Raw genomic sequence first — 24,703 nt, 5'->3', positions numbered from 1 at the left:
ATTTAAAGTAAGTTTGTTTTGCAAAATATCACTCATAGAATAAAAACAAGTTTTTCAACAAATTTAACTGAATACTTAGTATATGCTCTTACTAAATATTTTAACTTTAAACCTTGAAATCTATAATTTCTATGTAACTGTACAACTTATATTGAATTATGATGTTTTGGAAAATCAAGCTATGACTCTTTGCTAATAAGTATAAAAACATGTAATGTATCTTTCAGTGAATTAACATTCTTAAGTGGTTGACAGCATTTGTAAGGATATTTGGATCGATAGCAAATGAAATATGAAACATCACAGAAAAATGGAGCACTTAAGTTCCCTTCCATTAAGTTGCTAATCCATTGTCCAGGGTGCTTTGAAAATGACCTTTGCTGAGCCCAGGGTTAGAGCCACATTTGGCCATAGAGTTGATATGAGTTATTGCATTCCAGTTTAAAACAATCCTGAATTAGGTATTACATTGCTTAAACAGAACAAAAATGAGGTTCTAAGAGGTTGAACATCTTTGCCAAGATCAGGGACACATTCGCTCAGCTTCAGGAATATAGTGGCGAATGAGTGCGATGGGAATGAGTGAGATGGTGCCCCCTCTAAAAAAGCTCATGTTCTGCAGGAGGGACAGATGGCTAATTCACAAATAACGAGTGAGAAACCACCAAGTGAAACAAAACCTTATTGTAGTGTAGAGTCTGATTTTCTATTGTGAACCATATATTCAGGGAAAACTTGTTGAAGGAAGTGTTTCAGCTGGAAAGTGGAATGGCCAGAGGAGCAAGAACCAGAAAAGTGTTCAGGGAAAGCATTTCCCAGGCTGAAAATTGCATCTTTGCATTTCAAGCTGAGGTTTGCTCGACTCTAACCCCATGAGTTTTCTAATAACATCCATGTTTAAACAGATATTATAATTACATATTATAATTCAGATGTGTTAACACCATATCCAGTGTTTTGCAAATAAATAGGAACATAATTATTCTTCTGAGCAACACCAAATAGATAAATTAAGGGTCAAGACTGAAGATAGCAAATCAAAGTACAGGCCTGAGAAAGTGTTTGATTATCTTATTAAAATCTACATTGGAATTGTACATGTGTGTGCTTAATGAGTTTTAATATATTTAACTGGCTTGATTTGTTAACATTCTCTAGCCCTACCTGTAACGGTAACACTCAGATTCCCTATTTTCTTCCAAGGTCAGGCTAATTCCATGGAAAAGTGGTTCAACAATGAAGCCCACGGAGGTTTATATGGCATCTATATGAACCAGGACGGCCTACCTGGATGTTCTCTTATACAGGGATTTACCATTTGGGCATGTTGGGATTATGGAATTTATTTCCAGGTAAATGTGATTGAGATGATGATAGTTTATTTTCTTTGATGATTGTCCTTTGTACTGTGAAACTTACAAATTCCATTTTAGACCATAGAGAGCGTGCGCATCTATAATGTGACCTTGGTGGACAATGGGATGGCCATTTTTCCGATGATTTACACGCCAGCTGCTATATCTCACAAAATTTCAAGTAAAACAGTGCAGATTCAGGTAAGAAATAAATATAGCCACCTTACAGGGAAAGAACAACTGGGAGGAGGCTGAAAGTATTAAAGAACTAATAATTTCCTTTACGTTTTTCCCTTCATTCTTTGATCTTACTGTTCTCTGCCCGGAAATCTTCATTTTTATCTTTTTTTTCCCCTGCCCCCACCATTTCTTGCTTATCACCATTTGACCTTAAAGGAATCAAATTTCAGTTCTACAAAAATGTTCCTGAACCAACTGGGTTGGTAATGACAGTCATTCCACTTTTGTTCCATGGTTCCTCAAATATATTTCTATCATGGGATCGTAGCAAGCTCTTACATGTAATTATTTACTTGTTTGTCCCCCCTCTCCCACTTTGAGAGGTCTTCTAGTCAGGGCAGCAAGTGTATTTTTTTTAATCTCTGTCGAATAAATGATTCGTTACTCAAATGTGCTGTTTGTGTTTAGTCAGTCTAGAATGCAGTATTATTTACTATTATGTTCTCTTTGAAGAGCTACAGCTAATTCTATACATTTTGTCTTTTTATTAGAACTCATTAATTGTTGGAAGTAGCCCTGATTTTAACTGCTCAGATGTTCTAACTAACAATGATCCCAATATTGAACTCACTGCTGCCCATCGGAGTTCCAGACCTCCATCAGGTGATAAATTTGAAATTTTAGTGTTAGTGTTCATACAAATGAACATTCAATTTAGGCTAACTTTTTTCTTTTTGTAAAAGGTGGAAGAAGTGGGATTTGTTGGCCAACCTTTGCTTCAGCTCATAACATGGCACCCCGGAAGCCCCATGCAGGCATCATGAGTTATAATGCTATCAGTGGCCGTTTAGACATCTCAGGCAAGTTTAAATATGGGCTTTCACAAATCTGTCCAATGAAGTTCTATAAATGTTAATAGAGGAAATGGAAGGGGAGTGCATGAGACATTTTCATTTTCCACCAGATTATTAGTGTGTAATTGCAGAGTGTAATTGAGGCAATTATCCCATTGTGATCCCAACGTCATTTGTCCATCATTATACCTATTTGGCCAAAAGCAGGTTCTTCAATCATATGCAGTGTTATGCAGTTTATTATGTAATTGATCACTCCAAGTCCTGGGTACTGGTTCTGAGACTCTCTAAATAAGAGAGGAGAACTATTCCAGGAATATATTGCAATACCAGTCAACACTGAATTAGTACCCTTTCCAGGCTATAGCAATCCCAGTGTTATCAACCTCAAGCTAATTAATTAAACAGCAGGGTAGAAAAGACTCATCTTTGGCTTCTGTGCCTGGCAAATTTGATTAAAATATGAGATTCCAGCAGAAGCTACATTGACCTTGGAAAGCAGGGGCCCACGCCACTGATTCTGCACATAGTCTCCATCTCCAACCCTAGACCTCCTCCACTTGTAAAGCTATTGTGCAAAGTAACTGAAGACAGGGATTGACTGACATCTCTTTGACAAATCTTATTCATCAGCGTTTCAGAAATTCTTCTGTATTTAATAGCTTTGGTAGGCAATAATCTGCCTTTTGTACCCACTTTCACATGGATTTTTCTCTGAAGATTCAATCTAACACCTTCCAGGAGTCCAGTTACTAGCCTAAGTCACACAACACTCTCTCTGAATCCATATTTATCCTTACTTCAAAGATCATTTCACTCTCCATACAAAGTAGATGACCCAGTATCATGCCCAGATTTCTATCCATTAGAAGAATCTTCCCAGGCGTGGCATGGTAGCCTAGTAGCTAAAGTCCTCACCTCACACACGCTGGGATCCCATGTGGACACCAGTTTGTGTCCCTGCTGCCCCGCATCTCATCCAGCTCCCTGCTTGTGATCTGGGAAAGCAATCAAGGACAGCCCAAAGCCCTGGGACCCTTCACCCAGGTGGGAGACCTGGGGGAGGCTCCTGGCTGTGGATCAGTTCGGCTCTGACTGTTGTGGCTGCTTGAGGAGTGAATCAATGGATGGGAGATCTCACTGTCCTCCTCCTCTCTCTGTTTATCTGACTTTCCAAGAAAATATAAATCTTATAAAAAGAAAGAGAAGAATCTTCTTATATCACTCACTCAAAGGCACCACAGTGGTGCTGAAATGCAATCAATTCATTCTTATATCACCATTTTCTTCTGAGCCTTTGGACAATTATCTCATTTTGTCCACAATTATGGAAGTTTAGGAATTATACTTCATGTAACTGTGTCAATTACTATTTCCAAGTTTCCAAATATTCCAACCACAAATTAGAACTGGATATATTAATGTAAAATCCTGTGGAAAGCAAGACCTGTGTTCTGAGGTGTTTGCTCCTTCTGTGGTCTCCGCATGATTTATCTTCTAATAAAAGTAAGAACATATATACATACCTGTGCATGTTCTTATAAAGCAGAAATATATACATATATACTTAATATGCACATATACATGCATATTCAGCATAATCTGCAAGCTAAGGATTCAAGGGTGTTTTCTAATACACTCATATCCCTGACTTTGATATATAAAGCTTGTTTTGGCTGAGAACTCAACCAGTTCTTAGATTTTAAAGTTCTATTAATGAAACAATGAGATCCTGAGCCTTTCTTTCCTTAAATTAATCAATCTACGGCTGTGGACTTGTTAGTAACTTCCATATCTGGTAGTTGGTACTTGTTAAAATTTTGTGCTGGCCACGGGGTGGACTGATTTGAATGACTGGGTCATATTTATCTCAGGCTTACATACTCACATATGTAGAAGTCACAGAATTCTCAGGAGCACAAGGAGAGAGCAAGCCCTAACCTACAAAAGCATCTGCTCATGCTATAGTGGCATGCCCAAGTCCAGAGAAATGTAGGAGGGGTTTGCCCAGTGGGATGGATATAGGAAGACAACAGAATATCACAAATGGTGGAAGACTTATTTACTATGTCAGGTAAGAGCTCCATGTTGAAGATAGCATCACAGGATTTGTTTGGTGGAGTACGTGGAAAATGTATCTGACTTTACTACTTTCTCCAGGGGTAAAAGTTACATGCTTTTATTTATATTTTTAGGTTTAACATTTGTTGGATTTAAAAATGTTTGCTCAGGAGAAACTAATGTGATATTCATTACTAACCCTTTAAATGAGGATTTACAACATCCAATTTATGTGAAAAATATACAACTGGTTGATACAACTGAACAATCAAAAATATTTATACACAGACCTGACATAAGGTAAACTACACAAAGAGTGATTTTCTCTTTTCCTTCATTTGTAGTTTTCTAGTCTCCCTTCTAAAAGTTCCCTAAAGCTTTAATTAGCCTTATGAAAATTCTGAATACTTAATAGTGTGAATTAATTGTTCTCAGTTGAGTTCTTAAATATACAAAAACTTACAACATGAAAAATCAGCTGGTATCAAGATTTTTCCAGGACCCTGTCACATAGATACTAAGTTACAGAAGACTATAACCACTACCTGCTAATTTTTATAAGAAGTCAAAACCAGGGCCCAGCACAGTAGCCTAGCAGCTAAAATCCATGCCTTATAAGCGTCAGGATCCCATTCAGGCGCTGGTTCTAATTCAGGCAGCCTCAATTCCCATCCAGTTCCCTGCTTGTAGCCTGGGAAAGCAGCTGAGGATGGCCCAAAGATTTGAGACCCTGCACCCACGTGGAAGACCTGGAAGAGGCTCTTGGTTCCTGGCTTTGTATGGGTACAGTTCAGGCCATCATGGACGCTTGGGGAGTGAATCAATGGACAGAAGATCTTCCTCTCTGTCTCTCCTCCTCTCTGTATATCTGACTTTCTGATAAAAATAAAATAATTTTTTAAAAAAGTAGTAAAAACCAGATCTATGACAACATTAAATAAGGGCATTTCTCTTAGAAAATATTTGACCATTTTTGATTTAGGCAGGTAGAGAAGAAATACTACTCTATAATTTAATAAAGATCATTTTAGAAAATTGCAAATTTTTGTAAATAGTTTGACTTTATCTGATTTTGTTTTGATGACAGCCACATGTTATTTGTGATGTGAAAATTTTTAACAATTTTTCCTAAGATTTATTCTTTTTATTGCAAAGTCAGATTCACAGAGAAAAGGAGAGACAGAGAGAAAGAGCCTCCATCCACTGGTTCACTCCCCAAATGGTTACAACAGCCAGAGTTGAGCCCATCTGAAGCCAGGAGCTTCTTCCAGGTCTCCCATGCAGGTGCAGGTCCCAATGCCTTGAGCCATCCTCTACTGCTTTCCCAGGCCACAAGCAGGGAGCTGGAAGGGAAGTAGAGCAACCAGGATGGGAATCAGTGCCCATAGGGGATCTCAGTGCATGCAATGTGAGGGCTATAGCCACTAGGCTATAGTGCTGGGCCTGTGATCTGAATCTTTACTTATCCCATTGAATTGCTGTTCACCTGCATTCCTTTTCCTTTTCTTTCTTTAATTTTTGGCTTAATGGAATTTTCCCTCAACAGAAAGTTACTAGCTTCTATTCAGGTGGCATTGAATCCATTATTTTATTATCTTATCATGTGAAATATTGAATCTCAAGCATAATCTCTTTGAGCTCTGTGCTTGCAGTAGACAAGATTGGTACTCTCTCAGACTTTTATTAGGTAGTGCATCCCTTCCCCAAATGTTCTAATTGTTAGTGGTAAAAACCTGTGGCTGCCCTTGCTTTCAGAACTTGACTTTCAGCCAATGGGGACCAGCCTTAGGAAGCCCAAGACCTCTTATTGGTCACGGAAAATAACAGGCCAGTTCAGGAGGACAATCCTTCTTCCTTGTCTTAGGGTGGTAACAAGTCTGTATTACAAGTTGTACTCCAGATATTTCTGCAGTATCATAGGAGCTAGTCTACAGAACCCTGATCTTTCTCTCTCTCTCTCTCTGTCTCTCTCTCACACACACACACACACACTCACACACACATTCTTTCTCTGTTTATAGGTATGTGTGCAAGACAGAGAGAGAGACAGAAACTCTACCTTTTCACATAAACAAATCTTTAACAATAAAAAGGAATGGGGAAAAATACATTAAAAGTTTCCTGAAAATATAGAACTTTTCTGTACTCTGTAGCAGAGTATAACCATTCAACTATTCTGCAGGCTGACATTAATTTATGATGAATAACATGAAATGCAATTTATGGTGAATAACTATGAAATCTATTATTCCAAGAATATGAAATAGCAAAATAAGATTCTAATTTTATATCCCAAGGCACAATCTGTGCTTTTGAAATGTTAATGAATTCATGATAACAGACCAAATCAATACAATAGAAAAACAGACCTCATTAGAATACTGACTCCATATACTCCTTTGTGCCACATTAAATCTGTTCTGAAAGATTCACTTTTTTCTCTTTGGTACTCTATTATCAAATACTCAAGTGTATTCAAATTGTTCTTTAGGGACAATGACCTAAATCGTTGATTTACCTTTTCTCTGCAGTAAGGTGAATCCATCAGATTGTGTAGACATGGTTTGTGATGCCAAAAGGAAATCTTTGCTCAGAGACATGGATGGCTCCTTCCTAGGGAACTGTGGTTCAGTGGTACCTCAAGCAGAGTATGAATGGAATGGAAATAGACAACTGGGGATTGGAGACTACCGAATCCCCAAGGTGATGCTCACCTTCTTGAATGGAAGTAGAATCCCTGTTGCTGAGAAAGCACCTTATAAAGGTTTGTTGGATCTTATTCTGTTGCTAGTCCTTATGTTCCTGAAACAAAATATCTTTATAATTTTCATTACTAAAATATAGAACCAGCAAGGTAAGATACTGTCTCTATTTCTTAAAGATCAAGAAAAAAATATACATGCATGTTTTTGTGAAGATCGCTTTTCATTGTTGAAATGTTTATTTGTTTCTAGGTATTATCAGAGATTCAACCTGTAGATTCATTCCAGAGTGGCAGAGCTATCAGTGTTTTGGGATGGAATACGCAATGATGGTTATTGAAAGTCTGGATTCTGACACAGAAACACGAAGACTTTCACCAGTGGCTATAGTGAGCAATGGATATGTTGATCTCATTAATGGTAGGCTTTCAATATAAATGAACTGGTGTTATTCAAAACATTTGCTTTTATTATATGTAGGGACTCACAACTCTTTGCCACACAAAATTAGTAAGCATGCAGCTTCTTTGTCTTCTATTTATAAGAAGAATTTGTATGCATGGAAGAGGCCTGACCTTTTAGTAGTTCTCCACCCAGGAAATCCAGGACAGTTATCTTAACTTGAATATTAGAAGGAGGTAGAAAGGGGGGAGGAATTGAAAAAGCAAGAAATTTGCTTCTGGAGCTATCTTTAATAAAAATTCATTGATAAAAATGTTGTATTTTGAAAAAAAAAGAGCCCATCCATAAAAATGCAATTTTCCTTACATAAATTTTAAAATGAGGTTGGCGTTTTATCTAGCGATTAAGAGGGCAGTTAAGGTGGTCACACCACGTATTAAAGTACCTGGGTTTAATCCCTGGTTCCAGCTTCTGACTCCAAGTTCTTGCTAATTTAGAGCTAGGGAAAAAACAAAACAAAACAAAACCCTGATGTTTCCGGTAACTGGATTCCAGCATTTGATATTGGAGTCCAGGACTACACATGCCAGCAGCTGCCTAGAAACTGCCTAGTCCTAGTCAGTGTGGGGGTTGGTCAGGTAAATCAACAGATGAGGTCCACTTTCTCTCTTCCCAGCTTTCTCTTTATATTTATTTCCTGTCTTTTGTTCTATTTCTCTACCTTTGGGTGGACAAATGCATAAATAGATAAATAATGATAATGTGTTATTTGAAATACTTGAGAAGGGGAATTGTCAGCCTACTCATTTTTCTCTCTTTCATGAGTCTTTGAAAGATGTGTCTGGTAACCCATTTTATTTATTATTTATTTTTTCTCATGTCTGATGAATTTGTCTCTTGAGGGAAGTTCATCAAACTCCAGAGTCTAGGTTGTTTCCATTTTTGTCATACAGGGCTCTAGCACACAGGCAGGTAATTATCCTTGTAGTGTGAACGTCAATTTAGAACACCAAAGGTTTTGAATGAGTTAAGACCAACTTCTATATGATACTGAAAAGATAGGGCCAGGATTCACTTCATAAACCAGGAATAACGTGAAAGTTCAAAGATTAGTTCCTAGGTAGTCTCAGAAACTTTTATGCTTAGAGCACATTTTATGTACTGTATAAGCCAAGTTTCTGTATCCTGATAATACTATAACCTATTCAAAAATACTGTAGGAGTCAGCAAAATAACAAAATCTAAAAAAAATACACATTTAGGAAAAATAAATCTGTTAAAGAGAATGGAATGAACCAAAACAGAGTTTCCCCAGACTTTCACAATTTTAGAGCTTTCCTCACTTTTGGGAACCCCAATTGCAGTCTGCTTGGTTGCAGTGGCATCTAGTAAATTCATTTCTGACTTTCAGATTTTACAAAGCAGAGCTCAAGAGAACAATTATAGAGCGGCAGTCAGTAAAGGATGAAAGAATTTCAAACTGCTTTCAAACTGCTCTGTTTATGCTGAAGAAAGATTTCACTGCATTTATTTTTGCATTTCCTTATTTGACAGGAAGTAAAAAAGTTTCCAATTACAACAATAATATGGCATTTCTCTTTAAAATGTATTAAACTTAAAATAAGTTTTAAGTAAGTGATGGTACGCATGCAAAAATCACAAAGGTGATAGAAAAATCAATGAAACTTTGGATGACCTGAAATCATATGAATAATGTTTCATAACTCTGAATTTTTCATTTTACATATATATATTTCTTATATTATCTACACAGTCTACAAAAGGTATATTTAAAAATAGGATTGTATGCCAAATGAAAACTTATATTCTCTTTAAACTTTGGAAATTTATATTGATTAAACAATTGATTAAACTTTATCTACAAATATTAATAACTTTTAAAATAAGTCAGAAATCCAGCAAAATTCATAAATGAAAAAAATCAAGAAACATCATTATTTCATAGCTAATATGATTTATATACGCATAATCCTGGCCACTTTAAAACTGAGGAGAAACAGGGAATTCCTATGAGAGTCAGATTATATCTGTTCTGAAAATGTCTGAATTTAGGGAAGTGCAATGTTTACCCTTGACATTCTGGAGGATCTGATGGGGTGTTATATCTCATATTATTTCAGCTCATTAATGATGTTGGTACTCCAACAGAAGCAGTAGTCATAGTCTTTAACAGAAATGCACAAAAATTAAAATTAGAAGGTTAAAGACTGTATCAAAACAATCATGTTTATTGAAATCACAAATTAATGAACAGATGAGTAATTGAAAAGTAGTGAAACAGTGGTTCAGTTATATAAATATTCATACTTTCAAGATGGAGGCCCCATTTTTAATAGATTAACTCTTATTGCACATTTCCTAGCAAAAGTCTTGAAAAAGCTAGTTCCTCAATCAAACTAACAATTGATATGGGGGAGAAACGACCAAACATTCTCTTCCTCACCCAGAGGCCTTGGGTTAAATATAATTATTCAAATGGCAGTCGTGTGAATCTACTGTTTCCCTAAGTGACCTCTCACTACCAATATTCATCAGTATGTTAATTTAAGCTTTCCTTGGGTAGTACAAAAGTAAAGGTAAAAGGAATATGTTGGTTTTGCTGCTTTTCTTTTTACGTCAAAGTTTAGGCAACAACGTAAGGGCTAGATAGTTGGTAGGTGGCTATTGGTTATGAATACTGAAAATGCATTTGAATATGACCACTGTATTTCATTAAGACAGTTAATTTTTTTAATTTTGTACTAATCACATTAATAATACAGGAGGATGACTTTTCATTTGTGTGGATTTAGGCCCACAAGATCATGGGTGGTGTGCTGGATATACGTGTCAGAGAAGATTGTCCCTGTTTCATAGCATTGTGGCTCTGAACAAATCTTACGAAGTTTACTTCACTGGTACCACTCCCCAGAATCTTCGACTACTGTTGCTTAATGTAGACCACAACAAGGTAGGATAACATAGAAATAATGTCTTAAGTTATTGGAGTTGATTATTTGCATTATCTCTGTTTGCTAAGAACTGTGTCTCCTTCCCCATTCTTTTTAACATGATCTTAAAGTTCATTTTTAACGACCCATCAGAGTACTATTATTAGCAGATAGCTTGCATCAACTAGAAAGTATAGGAGTTTTAAATACCTCACTCCATTAAAAAAGAGTTTAATTCTATTACCCCATATATAAGCTATAACAATGATACCTATGAATGTTAATTTTTGCTTAGCAAATAAACCTGAATGCATACTTTTATGAAAGCATAGAGTACCACCAAAACTTATCACTTGAAATTATATCTTGGTTCTTTGATGCTGCTATTAATTCATATGTTAGAGATACTCCTCGGGCCTGGTGTGGTAGCCGAGTAGCTAAAGTCCTTGATTTGCACCCGCCAGAATTCCTTATTGGTGATAGTTTATATCCCAGCTGCTCCACTTCCCTTCTGGCTCCCTGCTTGTGGCCTGGGGAAGCAGTAGAGGACAGCCCAAAGTCTTGGGAGCCTACACCCCTGTGGGAGGCCCTGGGGAAGCTCCTGGCTCCTGTCTTTGGATTGGCTTAGGTGTGGCAGTTACAGCCATTTGGGGACTGAACCAGCAGATGGAAGCTCTCTCTGTCTCTCCTCTCTGTAAATCTGACTTTCCAATAAAAATAAATAAATCTTTTTAAAAAAGTATACCTCTAGAATTTACTTCAGAAATTATAGAACATTGTTTCATATATCTTTAATAACATCAAACATTGACTATAAATTGAATTTACATTGTTAGATTTATTTATACTTGTCAATGGAAAAAATATGAGGCTAATCACTAGTATCATAATTCATATTTTCCTTTTTTAAGATTTTTCATTTATTTGAAAGGGAAGTTACAGAAAGAGGGGAATAGACAGAGGGAGAATCTTCCATCTGCTGGTTCACTCCACAAATGGCTTCAACTGCCAGGGCTGGACCAGGCTGAAACCAGGAGCCCAGAACTTCCTCCAGGTCTCCCATGAGGGCGCAAAAGGGCCTAATTTTTTGGGCCATCTCTTCCATTGTTTTTCTAGGTAGATCAGAAGTGGAGCCGCTGGGACACGAACACATCCAGGCAGAGGATTAACCTGCTACACCGTTTACCCGGGCCCCATATCATTGTTTCTAAGGGCACAAGTTTTCAAAGTCCCAAAGTGTTAGAAATGTGAAGAAACGATATTGATAAGACAATACAGGGAGAGGAGGCTTAGAGACACCTGGTTTTTAGGTGATTATAATCCCACTCTTCTTGTTTTGCTTTTAAGATTTATTTATTTTTATTTCAAAGGCAGATTTACAAAGAGAAGGAGAAACAGAGGTGGAAAGATCTTAAAGCCATTAGTTTATTCCCCAAATGGCTGCAACGGCCAGAGCTGAGCTGTGAGCCAGAGCCTCTTCTGGGTCATCTCACATAGGTATAGTGTTACAAGAATTTAGCTCTTCCTCCACTGCCTTTCAAGACCATATAGAGAGAGTTGGATGGAAGTGGAGCAGCTGGGACACACACTGGTATCCATATGGGATGCTGATGCCTGAAGGTAGAGGATTAGCCTGTTGAGCCATATCACCAGCCTCAATAATCGCATTCTTTAAGTTATTCAAGACAAAATCTTAGAACAATATGTGATTTCTTTTGTTCCTTTTTGTTTTTCAAGCTTCAAATTCTGTTGTTTGCAAAGTATCCAGAATCTGATCACCTCTCACTACCTTCACTGCTATCAAGCAGAGCGGCCAGTATCATCTCTTGCCTGCCTTAAGACAGTTATTTGATTCTAGTCCTGACTATGCTGCATTTGGGATCCAGCTTCCTATTAAGGCATCTTAGAAGCAATAGATAATGCCAAACTTCTTGGGTTTCTCCCATCCACAAGAGAGTTCCACATAGTTGTGAGCTCATGGCTTTGACCTGGCCTAGCTCTAACTAATGTGGCCATCTTTTTTTTTTAAAGATTTATTTTATTTTTATTGGAAAGGCAGATATACAGAGAGGAGAGACAGAGAGGAAGATCTTCTGTCCAATGATTCACTCCCCAAGTGACCGCAACATTAGATGCTATGCCAATCCGAAGCCAGAAGCCTCTTCCGGTCTCTCACACGCGGGTGCAGGGTTCCAAAGCTTTGGGCCATCCTCGACTGCTTTCCCGGGCCACAGCAGGGAGCTGGATGGGAAGCGGGGCTGCCGGGATTAGAACCGGCACCCATATGGGATCCCAGGCGTGCAAGGCGAGGACATTAACCACTTGCGCCACCGCGCCAGGCCCTAATGTGGCCATCTGACAGAGTAAACCAATACACGAAACCCCTCTCTCTGCTTTTCAAATAAGTGAGGTAAATCTCAAAGAAAAAAGATGGCAGTGAGTTTTGTCACCATCTGCAATTAAACCTGACATAGACATTTAAATTTTGTCTTAAAAATTTTTAAAGACTATTTAAAATTTTTAAATAAAAAAAGAGTGACTGCAAAGTAATGTGACTTTCACTATTCTGAGCCCCTGATGTCAACTCAAAAGACCTGAGAATTCTACATAGCTTCTTATACTCTTCATCAATCCTTCTTTACCCTCTCAAAAACCCATCACCTTGCTTTGGATCTGTTAGTACAACTTACAGGAAATTGGGCCCGGCGCGGTGGCGCAAGTGGTTAAGGTCCTCGCCTTGCACGCCCGGGATCCCATATGGGCGCCGGTTCTAATCCCGGCAGCCCCGCTTCCCTTCCAGCTCCCTGCTTGTGGCCTGGGAAGGCAGTGGAGGACGACCCAAAGCTTTGGGACCCTGCACCCGCGTGGGAGACCCAGAAGAGGCTCCTGGCTTCGGATCGGCATAGTATCGACCCGTTGCGGCTCACTTGGGGAGTGAATCATCGGATGGAAGATCTTCCTCTCTGTATCTCCTCTCTGTATATCCGCCTTTCCAATAAAAAAAATAATAATAATAAAAAACAACTTACAGGAAATTTAAGCAGTAAAAATGAACAGAATGGAATGAGAGATGGTAGTTGTTTTGGCTAATTTTTAGTAATATTTTTAGCAAGTCTTTCTCACAGATCAGCACTTTTTTCAACATGAAGTGCCTGACTGTGTGATGGTTGCAGGATATAGAGCATTTCTGGGTCATTCCTCTGTCCTTGGGATTGAATGCTGGTGTTGTGTTCTGATCTTATGAAGGCGATCAATCTCCTCTCTCTCTCTCTCTGCCCCATCATTTGAAGGAGATATATCTCTCTCTCTCCTTAAAGATTTGTTTCTCTGAAAAAGTTAGACCAGGAGAGAGAGAGAGAAATGAGGGAGGGGTAGAGAAGGGACGGGTAGAGAAACAGGGTGAGAGACGTTCCACACATTGGTTCTACTGCCCAGATGGCCATAAAAGGACAAAACCAGGAGCCAGAAACCCAGGACCCTCACTCAGGTCTCCCAGATGAGTGCCAGGAACCCAAATGGGCCATGTTCCATTACTCTGCTAGGACATTAGCAGAGAACTGAACTGACAGTGGAGCATCCAAGTCTTGAACTGGCACCCACATGGAATACCTGCATCACAGGCGGTGGCTTTACCTACTTTGCCACATTGCTGGCCTCTCTTTATACCTAGAGACCCTCCTCTAATAATTCCTTTCTTGATTTATACTTTTCTACTGAATAGGATTTGTTAACGTTATTTAAAAACATATATGAATGATTGGATGTAAGCTCATTCTAAAATTTTAGTTTATATTCATTGTAAATCCACAAAACTTAGTTATAATATTTAAAGATATCCATTTTGAAGGTTATTTTTAAATGCTGGTTTCTAAATATTCTGTTTCATTTCTCTCTTAAGACACATAAAGATGTTATTTCTTGTTAACAGGCTGTTCTAGTAGGAATATTTTTTTCCACACTCCAACGTTTAGATGTCTATGTGAACAATACATTGGTCTGTCCCAAAAATACAATATGGAGCACTCAACAAAAACACTGTGAACCTAATGGACAACTGCACACAGGTAAGCAAACAACAATTCTTGCTGTTGGTTCACAATTATTATTGTGATTAATTCTTTTGCCATTGACAGATGCCAAGATGTATTCATTTATAACACATTGTGTTCTGAAAGATTAGTCCTGATGGAACTCTCATCTAGCTCAACATATACAAATAAAGTGTTTGTTTTTTTTTTACCACAGACATTGATCTCTTGAAATGTTTATATCTATATACATTGAGTCCAACTATTGTTATGTCCAGAAGAGATTCTACTTAGAATTCATACCTTATCTCTGCTTTACTTACGTTTCATAGAGATCAAAGAGTAAATTATTTGCAGAGATTGAAAGTATTATCAAGAAAGCTAGTACAGCATCAATTGAACAGGATAAAGTAAATATGGTCAGATAAACTCTGGATTTTAATGAAATATAAGAAAGAGAATAAACTTACCTACTTACCAGTACTTGTAAACACACTTCCAATGTAAGCAACATCACACATTATATACCACATCTGCTACTTTCATGATTTTTAGCTATGTTCCATAATCTTGCCTAGTCATTACCATAATATAAGCTAGAAGTGAGAATATAAATGGGTAGCCTATTCTCCTTACTGTTTATGGAACAAAGTCTAATTATAACAAATGCATAATGTTCCAGAGACAGCTATCTCGGGCTGGTCTAAGTGCTTCATATAGTACTTATGACTATACATCATACTAAAGTTGTGAGGCAGTCACAAATGATGTAAACTGAAGCATAAGGGAGGAAGCAGTGTGCCAAGACATTGTCTCAGTTCAGGCCATCATTACAAAATACCCTGGTGGGTTAAACAAAAGAAATGCATGTCTTCTAGATCTAGAGGCTTTTTAAGTTCAAGAGCAGTGTACCACCGTGGTCAGGTTTTAACGAGAGTTTCCTTTTTGACCCTCTTGCTGTGTTCTCACATAACAGAGAGTCAAAGCAAACTCTTTAGTGTTGCACTGCATAAGAGCAGTGATTCAGCATGAGGGCTCTCTACCCAGTGATCCCACTTAAACCTAATTTTCTCTGACAGGCCCCATCTCCAAACATTGTTGTGTAGTAAGGCTTAAAGATGAAAACTTTTGAAAGACAATTCAGTTTATATCAGTCTCAATGTTATTACAAGCAAAGCAAGGACTTCAAAACAGAGCCTAGCTCTAGAACCCATGTACTGTTAATATGACAGTGTTATCACTCTTTACATGGAATTTATTCCAAATGTTTACGGATAAAATTTCATCTTAATTATTTCAAACAAGCACACATGGCACCAAGCATGTGAGCATTTAAAGTGAGGAAAATAGGAACTGCTATCTCAATAAGCAAAATTTAAGCTAGAGAATTGCTTATGTGAGTGCTGGATACCTAAAAAGCAGTAGCTTCACTTCCCCCTTTTCTGAAAGATCATTATTTTTCTGTGAACTTTTGCTTTGCCACTTATATGTAAAAAGATCCATAAATTATAAGCTCATGTTCTTTTTGTTATCTAGAATGTTATATTATTGCCTCTATTTCCCTCATTGTTGGGAAAACTTAAGAAAGTACTAGGGAAAATGATGTGCAACCCTAGTAGCATTCTGAAAGCATCTTTGGTTTATAGCACATTAGTCAGACTCAAGTATTTAAGCCGAATTGCATCTGGAGTTTGTACTGCTATGAATTAAAGAAATATGTAGTAATAATGAAATGACTTCTTATTCCATACTATTATACAATTCAGCCTTTGGATTCAATATATGTTAAGAAATTTAATATATCTTAGACATTATTGATAGTATGCCATAAAATCAAACACACATGTACATTAATTATATATAATCTCAAACCATTTTGCAACGTTAAGCTGTCATTTAAAATTTATGCTAACCAGTGATTTTTCAGACTATAATAAAAAACTGATTCACTGGATAAGATTCTTCTGAGAAGTATTCATGAATTACTGGTTTTATTATAAACTTTTACCCCCAGCAAAAATATAAATATTGAATTGTAAATGCTCTTTTAAAGAGTTGGTATATAAAAATTCATACATTAGAAAGCTATAACTTTAAATTTATATAATTTAATCACTAAATGCCTTCAATCAAAGATTTAAAATTCTGAACATGTAAACAGTGTTACAAGTATAATATAGGCTCCTGGATTTACAATTAGGTTTGATTCTCATTTATATTATAATTAATTGTTTTTTAAAAAGTAAATTTAGTATATAAGGATTATTCATTAAGATTAACTAAAAGTTTGACTTTGATGTTGCATATCTGTTTTATGATTCTCATTTTTTATCTACATCCTTAATTAAAAAAATGTGTTGAGTTTTTAACTAATTTTCTAAATGCAAACAAGTGTTAAGAACTGCATGGTAACTGTGATAATATAAATGTATTTAACGGTTTTCTCTTGGCCTCTTTCCTTCGTAGAGCAATTCCTTCCTAGCCTGGACTCCACTGTCCTTGGTGAAAACTACTTTGATAGAACCTACCAGATGCTTTACCTGTTGGTGAAGGGAACTAGCCCTGTTGAAATCCACACAACCAAAGTCATATTTGTTTCTTTCCAGTTACCTTCTGTAACTGATGATGACTTTTATAACCCTCACCATCTGGTTAGAAATCTTGCTTTGTTCTTAAAAATACCACGTGACAAAATTCGTGTCAGCAAAATAATACGAGGAGAAGGTCTGCGGAGGAAGAGATCTCTGGGACTCACAGTGGAGTATGAGATCGGAGATCCTCCCGCTCAGTTCTTAAACAATGACACTGCAGGTAAGAACAGTAGCAGATGGGAGAGGAATGGAATTTCCAAATCCACATTCGTAAATAAAGCTATGCATCTCATACCCTAAACCCCATGGTGTTCCTAAGGACCCTTTCTCCTCCTCTATTGCTACTATCACAAATTACTTTAGCATTTAGAAGAAATTTAAACCTTTATTTTATTACAGTGGTGATTAATAAATTCTGCAAAGGTTATTTGAGCTAACACAAAAGCTATGAGAAGGTCTGTTTAGGGAAGAAAGAGGTGAGAGCTTAAAAATTAGGAGTCTATCTGTGAGAAGAGGGAGCAAAGGGTTAGCTGTGTAGGCTGAGTGGCAGTCATGTGCTAGATCACGGAAGGGACTGGGGAAGTTTTTCCTAAAGAAAAGAGTCGATTCCTAAGCATTCTGAGCAGTGAAATGGAGTGTTAAATTTGCATAGTGAAGTCAAAGATTTTTCCCTACAAAGGCAGATGAGCAAAAGAACAGGTCTGCACCTTTATGTTCTGTGACTGACTTACCCTGCCTCACCAGCAATCTCCTCCCTGTCCTTCAAAATCCCTATTTGCTGAGTATCTTAGATAACTATAAGCTCAGGTGTTCCATCAGCAATATCTCTGCTGATCTAAATCATTGCCTTAGGGTAACTCAGTTTGACCATTTTGGTAAATGTTCATTCAGCCCATCAGATTTTCTTCTGTTTCATCTGCTCCTTTAAAGTTGGTGCCTGAATACTTGAAGGGACTGTCCCAACCTCAAGTTTATAGGTTACCCTTTTCTCGTCATGCACTCTACTGCAGGGTGAGTGGTCTTATCTGTCCATACTTGTCTCTTGAGGGATCCCTAGGTTTTCCTGGATTTCTGGCATAGAACAGCATATTTGCTGCTTATTCACAACACGCCATTGTCTCCAGTGGTTGAACGTAAGTACTCTCACAGGTGTTTTGCTGCAGCTAAAGAAGCTTAAGCTTTAAGTCCCTTGACTCATACAAGTCCTGGGAAGGGTTCCTACTGTCAGAGTCCTAAAACAGGTCCTAATAATATATTAAAATCATCAATGTTGTCATAATAGAAGTTACAGTGTTACTAATTTTTGCATTTTTCTTTTTCCGAAGTTTGTAAAAGATCAATTCATTTACAATTAATTATGTTTGTTAATTATTTCTCTTCAGCCTTTACTTGGATGAAAATCAGTTTTTCTTTCTTTACTTTTTAATATATATGGTTTTTTTTCTCGTTTTAAAGTAGTATTTACTTGAAGAGAAGAGGAAAGTACTCCTGCCCTAGTGGCAAGAGGGGGCTCCAAGGGAGGAAAAACCCCACGCTGTAAAAGGAATTAGTACCTTTTAAACCCCACCCCAACGGAAGTTCTCCAAGAATAAAGGAAAAAATTTGTTCTCAATAGCACCTGGATCTGAGACAAAAAGCCTCAAAAGGGGGGCGGGGTTGGTCAGTTAACTTCTCATTCCCCTTCTAATGATAAACTGACCATTTAAAGGGCACTGTCTCCTTGACAATATTTATTTATTTGAAAAATAGAGTAACAGGAAGAGAGAGGGAGAAATAGACAAAGAGGTCTTCTATCCACTGACTCATTCCCCAGATGTCAACAACGGCCAAGGTTGGACCAGGCCGAAGCCAGTAGTCAGGGTCTCCATCTCCCACATGGTATAGCAGCCCCACCACCCCCAGCTGCTTTCTAGACACAGTAGCAGGTTGCTGGATCACAAGTGGAGCAGCTAGCACTCAAATGGATTCCCAAATGAGATACTAGCACTGCAGCTGGTGACCTATCCTGCTATACCACACTGCCAGCTCCATCGTTTCATATTTTTAACAACATATTTTTAAATTTATATTATAGCCAAATACTTACCGGTTCTACTAAATACAGATATCACCAACAAAAAAGAGACTTTAGTCCAACAAGAAAGTAGGCAAGTGCTATAAGCCATATTTACATGGAAAGATTTTTCAACTTCACTCAAATTTTAAGCTAGTCAGGAAATCATTAATACTGTAACAGTGTATTTTTTCTTAAACAGAGCCTCTAGAATTGCATAAGCCTCAGGCCCATAAACATCAGGTTCTGTTATATCTCTGTTCAATGTTTATTTCTCCTGGTTCTATATAACCTGGGCACAGGGTGAAGTTTTCACTTCATGGTGCTAGGGGTCGCCACTCATTTACCCAAAGTTTGCTTCTAAGGGTTAACTCTAAGCAGGAACCACACACTGGCCCTGGAGTTCTTAGGTGAAAGTTTCTTCCCTTGTTGAGGTTAAACATGTCGTAAGGTTAACATGAGTGGAGTGGGTTCTTAGAAACCCTTCATTGTACACATACAGATAACTCATCCACTTTTACCAATCCCAGGGAAGCCCTTACATTCAATAGAGCCTAAACCTTACCACTCTAACTGCTAAATAACCAAAGAAACTGACTTAATATATGTGTCAGATTTCCCCATGCAAAACTGCTCCTACCTTCACTCACTTAAGGCAGTTTTAGCTACTTAGATTTATCCAGATTTGTTTAAAATAGCTAAGACTATGGAGCATGGTGGGAGGGCGGGGGCATAGAGGACAGACTGATTGCATATTCTCCAGAAAACACTGGGATTGGGTTTCCAGTCTCAAGGTAAACCCTTCAACTTGCCATGAAGTAATTAGCAAAATACCTGGAGATGTCCACAAAGATGTGCATCTAGTCATCCTGGCTCCCCAGAGCCGTCAGGTACAGCTGGAAGTTCCCAGATGTCCTAGAAAAAGGCTGCTTAAATCATAAAGGATCCTCTGAGAAGGTAGTGTCTAGGGGTTAAGAACAAAAGGCCTTCCAGTTTAAGTCTTTTGTCTCTAGGCAACCATCAGTATAAACAGATGCCTTTGCATGTCAAACTGAGAGAGAACTTGTAAACAATGCTGATTAAGTTAGACCTGACACTGTGTGCCTAAAACCAGCCAAGACAAGCTGGCAGGCATGCAGAGATGTGAACTACCTTTGTACCATTGCTATCAGATCACACAAATTGTCATACTGTGTGGCCTTTTTGAAGACGATTGTCCTGAAGGTAGTCAGGGGAACGGAAGCAATCTCTTTTTTTCTTTTTTTTTTTTTTCGTTTTATGACACACTTTCATAGACTCTGGGATTCCCCCGGCCCCTTCCCAAACCCTCCCCCCATGTTGGATTCCTCCACATCGTCGCAGTCGTACAGTTAATATCTAGTCATAGTTTTCCAGAACAAAAAGTCCAGGTCAGCCAGAGAACTCTTAAACTGGCAGGGACTGAAATTTCCTATAACTGGGTTTCAGAAGGTTGTGTGAGACCTGTTGGCCCAGAATGTTTCTTTCTCCTTGAGCACAATGCTTCCCAGCTTGGCCTTAGTGGAAAAAAACTCAATGATCTGAATGCTCGAGGCATGACTCTGGAGATGCAAGGTGCCTTAGCAAGCCTCCAATGTACACAGTAGTTACGCTGGCTACTGTTGTTTTTAAAAAGGTCACAGTGACTACAGTATGGGCAATGGGGTGACAGGGTTAAGCATGAACATAGGAAAGCAAGTTCAGAAGTTGTTTCAGTAACACTTCTGATGATGGTTTTCTCTATGATTTGACCAATGGGAGCAGAGTTAGGAATAGGTTATTGGTTAGAAGAGGTGAAGAGGTGAAGTCAAATAGAACACACAAAAGCAACAGCCTCTAACAAAAGAGTGTGATGCACGGTAGTGCTGATTCCTCAGGTAGACAAGACCACAGGGGAAGTAGGCTGGAGAGGAAATCTCAGACCTGCCATGCTAGGAAAAGAGAACAGAAACTACTTAAAATTAACTTTGACAATTATCATATGCCCAAAGCAAGAAAGAAGTGGTTAGTAATTTAATAGCTTCAGTAACTCATTAATATACACACTGAAAATTGGAAGGATGGTAATTTCCCTTCAATTCTAAAAAATACTGTTTTCAAAAGTTATAATAATGAGAAAAATGCATGTGGATGATTTTCTTCTAAACAAGAAATGACATGAGAAAATATTAAAAAAACACATATTCTTCCACTATGCTTCATTCATTTTTCTTGCATGTTTTATCTGCCTTTGTTTATTAATTCCAGCTTACATATATCCTACATATATCATACTGAGCTTTTAATTTCTCCAACTTTATTAACATGATTGCCATGTTTAGTTAGCTCTGGTATAAGTAGAAAACCTTAGAAATATATTACATAGAGCAATGCAGACAAAGTAAAAAGCTTTCATATATTCTCACAACCCTACATTCTTATAAATTAAATGTCATAATACTCTTTTCCTCTAGGTCAGATGCGATTATCTGAACTCCAGGAAATTGCTAATTCTCTTGGACAAGCTGTAATTTTAGGAAAAACCAGTAGTATCTTTGGATTTAATATTTCTGCCATGTCTATTACCAGTCCTATTCCCAGCCCAGGTGATTCTCATTGGAGTAAGGTAAGAAAATGACAACTAGTGAAAACAATGCATTTTGGTTATTTAAATATTGTTTTGAAGGGTGGGCATTTAACCAAGTGTTGTTAGAACTAGGTTGGTACACCTTCATTCTATTTCAGGTTGCCTGGGTTCAAGTCCCAGATCTATTCCCAATTCCAGTTTCTTTATGTCTTCCTCTCTTTTCCCCAGTTTCTCTTAATGTGCATGCTGGAAGGCAGCAAATGGTGGTTCAACTAGCTGGGTTCCTGTACCCATGTGGGAGACCTGCAGTTGGGTTCCCAGCTCATCTGCTTTCAGCATTTGGGAAATGAAGCAGCAGATGGGACACTGTTCTCGGTCTCTGTCTCACTCTTTCTGCCTCTCAAATAAATGACATGTACATCTATATACACACATACATTTTTTAAGTAAAATAGTATTGCTTATTTGTTACTTTAATTCTCAGGGATTCATGTCAGTAGTTTAGAGGATATATCTTTCTAATTTATTGCTGATTTTTACACGGCCACTAAAATGATAATAAAGTAGTTTGAAAAAAAAAAGGAGCCTTTCTTTAAAACTTGTGTATTGGTTCCAAATATGCTTGGCTTTGAATATTTAATCCTAACAAACTTCCATAAAGTTACTGTTGAGCACATAATATTAGCTTTCACATCTTGAAAAATGAATGTACTATATATTCTGCTTGACAAGAACGGAGCTTACTGCTGAAGGCAGTTTGTTGTGGGAAAGCCACCTTCCTTCCCATCTGCATTCACAGATGACTGCGCAACCAGTGGAACGGTATAGGTTTCCTGTTCATCACGTGGCTCCTGTATCCTCACTCTCCGTGATCACACAGCCAGTGGCAACACAACCAGGACAACCATTTTCTCAGCAGCCTGCAGTGCAAGCAGTAGATTCAAATGTAAGTTCTAACTGAAAAGCTTAATTTGGTAAGAGAACTGACCTCTAAGCTCTGAAGGACAACCAACTTTACTAATCATGGTGTACTGTCTTCCTAACTGTACTTACTACCCCTTAGAAGTTGGTCCAACACCTATGGATATCATCTTTCCCTCTTCTAAATATGTTCCTCTTAAACAAACTTGATGTTCTGCCCTTATATATGTATTCTATGTGTGGATAATGAATTTTTGAAAATTTTCAGATTTTAAGCTTATAATTAGGCATTATACATCTTTGGGAGCATGCAAATGAGACAATTATTATAATTTTATTTTTTAGGGTGTTTGCGTGTCAGTTGGAATTACTTCATTGACTTTGAAGGCCATCCTAAAGGACTCCAATAATAACCAAGTCCGCGGGCTTACTGGAAATACAACCATTCCATTTAGTAGTTGTTGGGCCAACTATACAGACCTTACTCCCATGAGGACAGGTGAGTCCACTATTTTATATTCTCATGTCATATATTCTCAAAATAGGGACGATCATCAATAAATTTTAAAAATCAGAATGCTATGTCTAACTCAGACATATTTAATATGAAAAATAGATTAAGAAATTAATTAATTTAAAACATAATAATGAGGGGCCAGCATGGTGATATATCAGACTAATCCTCCACCTGCAGCACTGGCATCCCATAAAGGTGCTGGTTTTAATCCCAGGTGGCCCACTTCTTTCTTTCTTTTTTTTTTTATTTCGTTTTATGACACAGTTTCACAGGCTCTGGGATTTCCCCTAACCTCTCCCTATGCCCTCCCCCCATGGTGGATTCCTCTACATTGTTGCAGTATTATAGTTCATATTCAGTCATGATTCCTTCATTGTGAGTATGTACCATGCATAGAGCCCAGCCTCCTATTGTCCAGATAAATTCAACAGTTTCATTGGGAGACCATCCCTGGTCTGAAAGTAGAGCTGGCAGAATATCATCCCCTCCAATGAAAGGCCACAACATAACATCGACAACAATTTACAACATTAAGGAGTTAACTGACATGGTGTTGAGTGACCAATATGTTAGAAAATGTAAGTTCTTAACCACATCCTGTGACTACTTCATTGACATTTCAGTTTTAGTTTATGCACACTGGCTGCTATACACCTTAAAATGATTATAGGGTACTATTCAGCTGTCTCATGTCTATTTTCATTTTTATATTTAGCAGTTTATAGTACTGAAGCATGATTTTTACTGAACTTGGAGAATTTTAGGATAGTCCAAACAGGCTTATAACTCTAACAAGGCATATGTTAACAATTGAGGCACAGAACAGTTTTAGGAGGGGTGTGCAGAGAAATCTTCAATACCTTAGTGAGGAGTACCTAATGTTTGTGTCCTGCCTAGTAAGGTTTATGTGAGTCCAAGCTGACCGTTTCCTCTCTGTTCTAAGCTTTTCTTATTGGTCTCTGTCTACCTAATCTAATTTTTTGGTGGGGGGCTCCAGAGTGACCCTGATGGTCATTGCAAGAGAGGGTGGGAATCCAAAGTTGGAACTAAGTAAGGACCAGACAAAGCTCCTCTCCTGAGTCCCGAAGGAAGTTTACTGTTCTTCTGTTTCTGAGGACTGCTCAGAGCTCCTGGCTGTTGTTCCAATGACCTTAGAAGGTGCCCCACTTCTAACCCAGTTCCTGTTAATGGCTTAGGAAAGCAGAGGAAGATGGCACAAGGCCCTAGGGTCCTGCACCTGTATAGGAGACCTGGAAGAAGTTCTTGACTCCCAGCTTGGGATCAGCAGAGCTTTGGCCACTGTGTCCATTTGGGGAGTAAACCAGCAAATGAATGCTCTTTCTCTCTCTCTCCTCCTTCTCATCTCTCTCTATAACTCTAACTTTCAAGTAAAATAAATCTTTAAAGGAAAAAAAATTGAGAGTATATATCAAAATCACATCATTATTTTCCTTTTTATTCATTTTTATATTTTGGTAGTATTTCACAGGATGTATTATAATAA

At 37.9% G+C, this 24,703-nt stretch overlaps 1 protein-coding gene across 1 annotated transcript in view; it reads left to right on the top strand.

Moving 5' to 3' along the window:
* The window catches only part of PKHD1L1 (PKHD1 like 1), a 151,442-nt gene that overhangs the window by 117,968 nt on the left and 8,771 nt on the right, over positions 1-24,703 (top strand). Inside the window, exons 64-76 of the mRNA XM_040979402.1 lie at positions 1,204-1,352; positions 1,434-1,556; positions 2,087-2,198; positions 2,279-2,395; positions 4,585-4,750; positions 6,982-7,214; positions 7,405-7,572; positions 10,368-10,525; positions 14,434-14,569; positions 17,000-17,344; positions 21,649-21,800; positions 22,561-22,707; positions 23,028-23,181. Of these exons, the coding sequence (XP_040835336.1) occupies positions 1,204-1,352; positions 1,434-1,556; positions 2,087-2,198; positions 2,279-2,395; positions 4,585-4,750; positions 6,982-7,214; positions 7,405-7,572; positions 10,368-10,525; positions 14,434-14,569; positions 17,000-17,344; positions 21,649-21,800; positions 22,561-22,707; positions 23,028-23,181 (2,160 nt within the window). The remainder of the gene's footprint in view (positions 1-1,203; positions 1,353-1,433; positions 1,557-2,086; positions 2,199-2,278; positions 2,396-4,584; positions 4,751-6,981; positions 7,215-7,404; positions 7,573-10,367; positions 10,526-14,433; positions 14,570-16,999; positions 17,345-21,648; positions 21,801-22,560; positions 22,708-23,027; positions 23,182-24,703) is intronic.

This window comes from Ochotona curzoniae, unplaced genomic scaffold (assembly GCF_017591425.1).
Source record: "Ochotona curzoniae isolate NIBS_2020 unplaced genomic scaffold, NIBS_Ocur_1.0 contig_3190, whole genome shotgun sequence".
Lineage (NCBI taxonomy): Eukaryota > Metazoa > Chordata > Mammalia > Lagomorpha > Ochotonidae > Ochotona > Ochotona curzoniae.
This window is presented reverse-complemented; position numbering and strand designations above follow the sequence as displayed.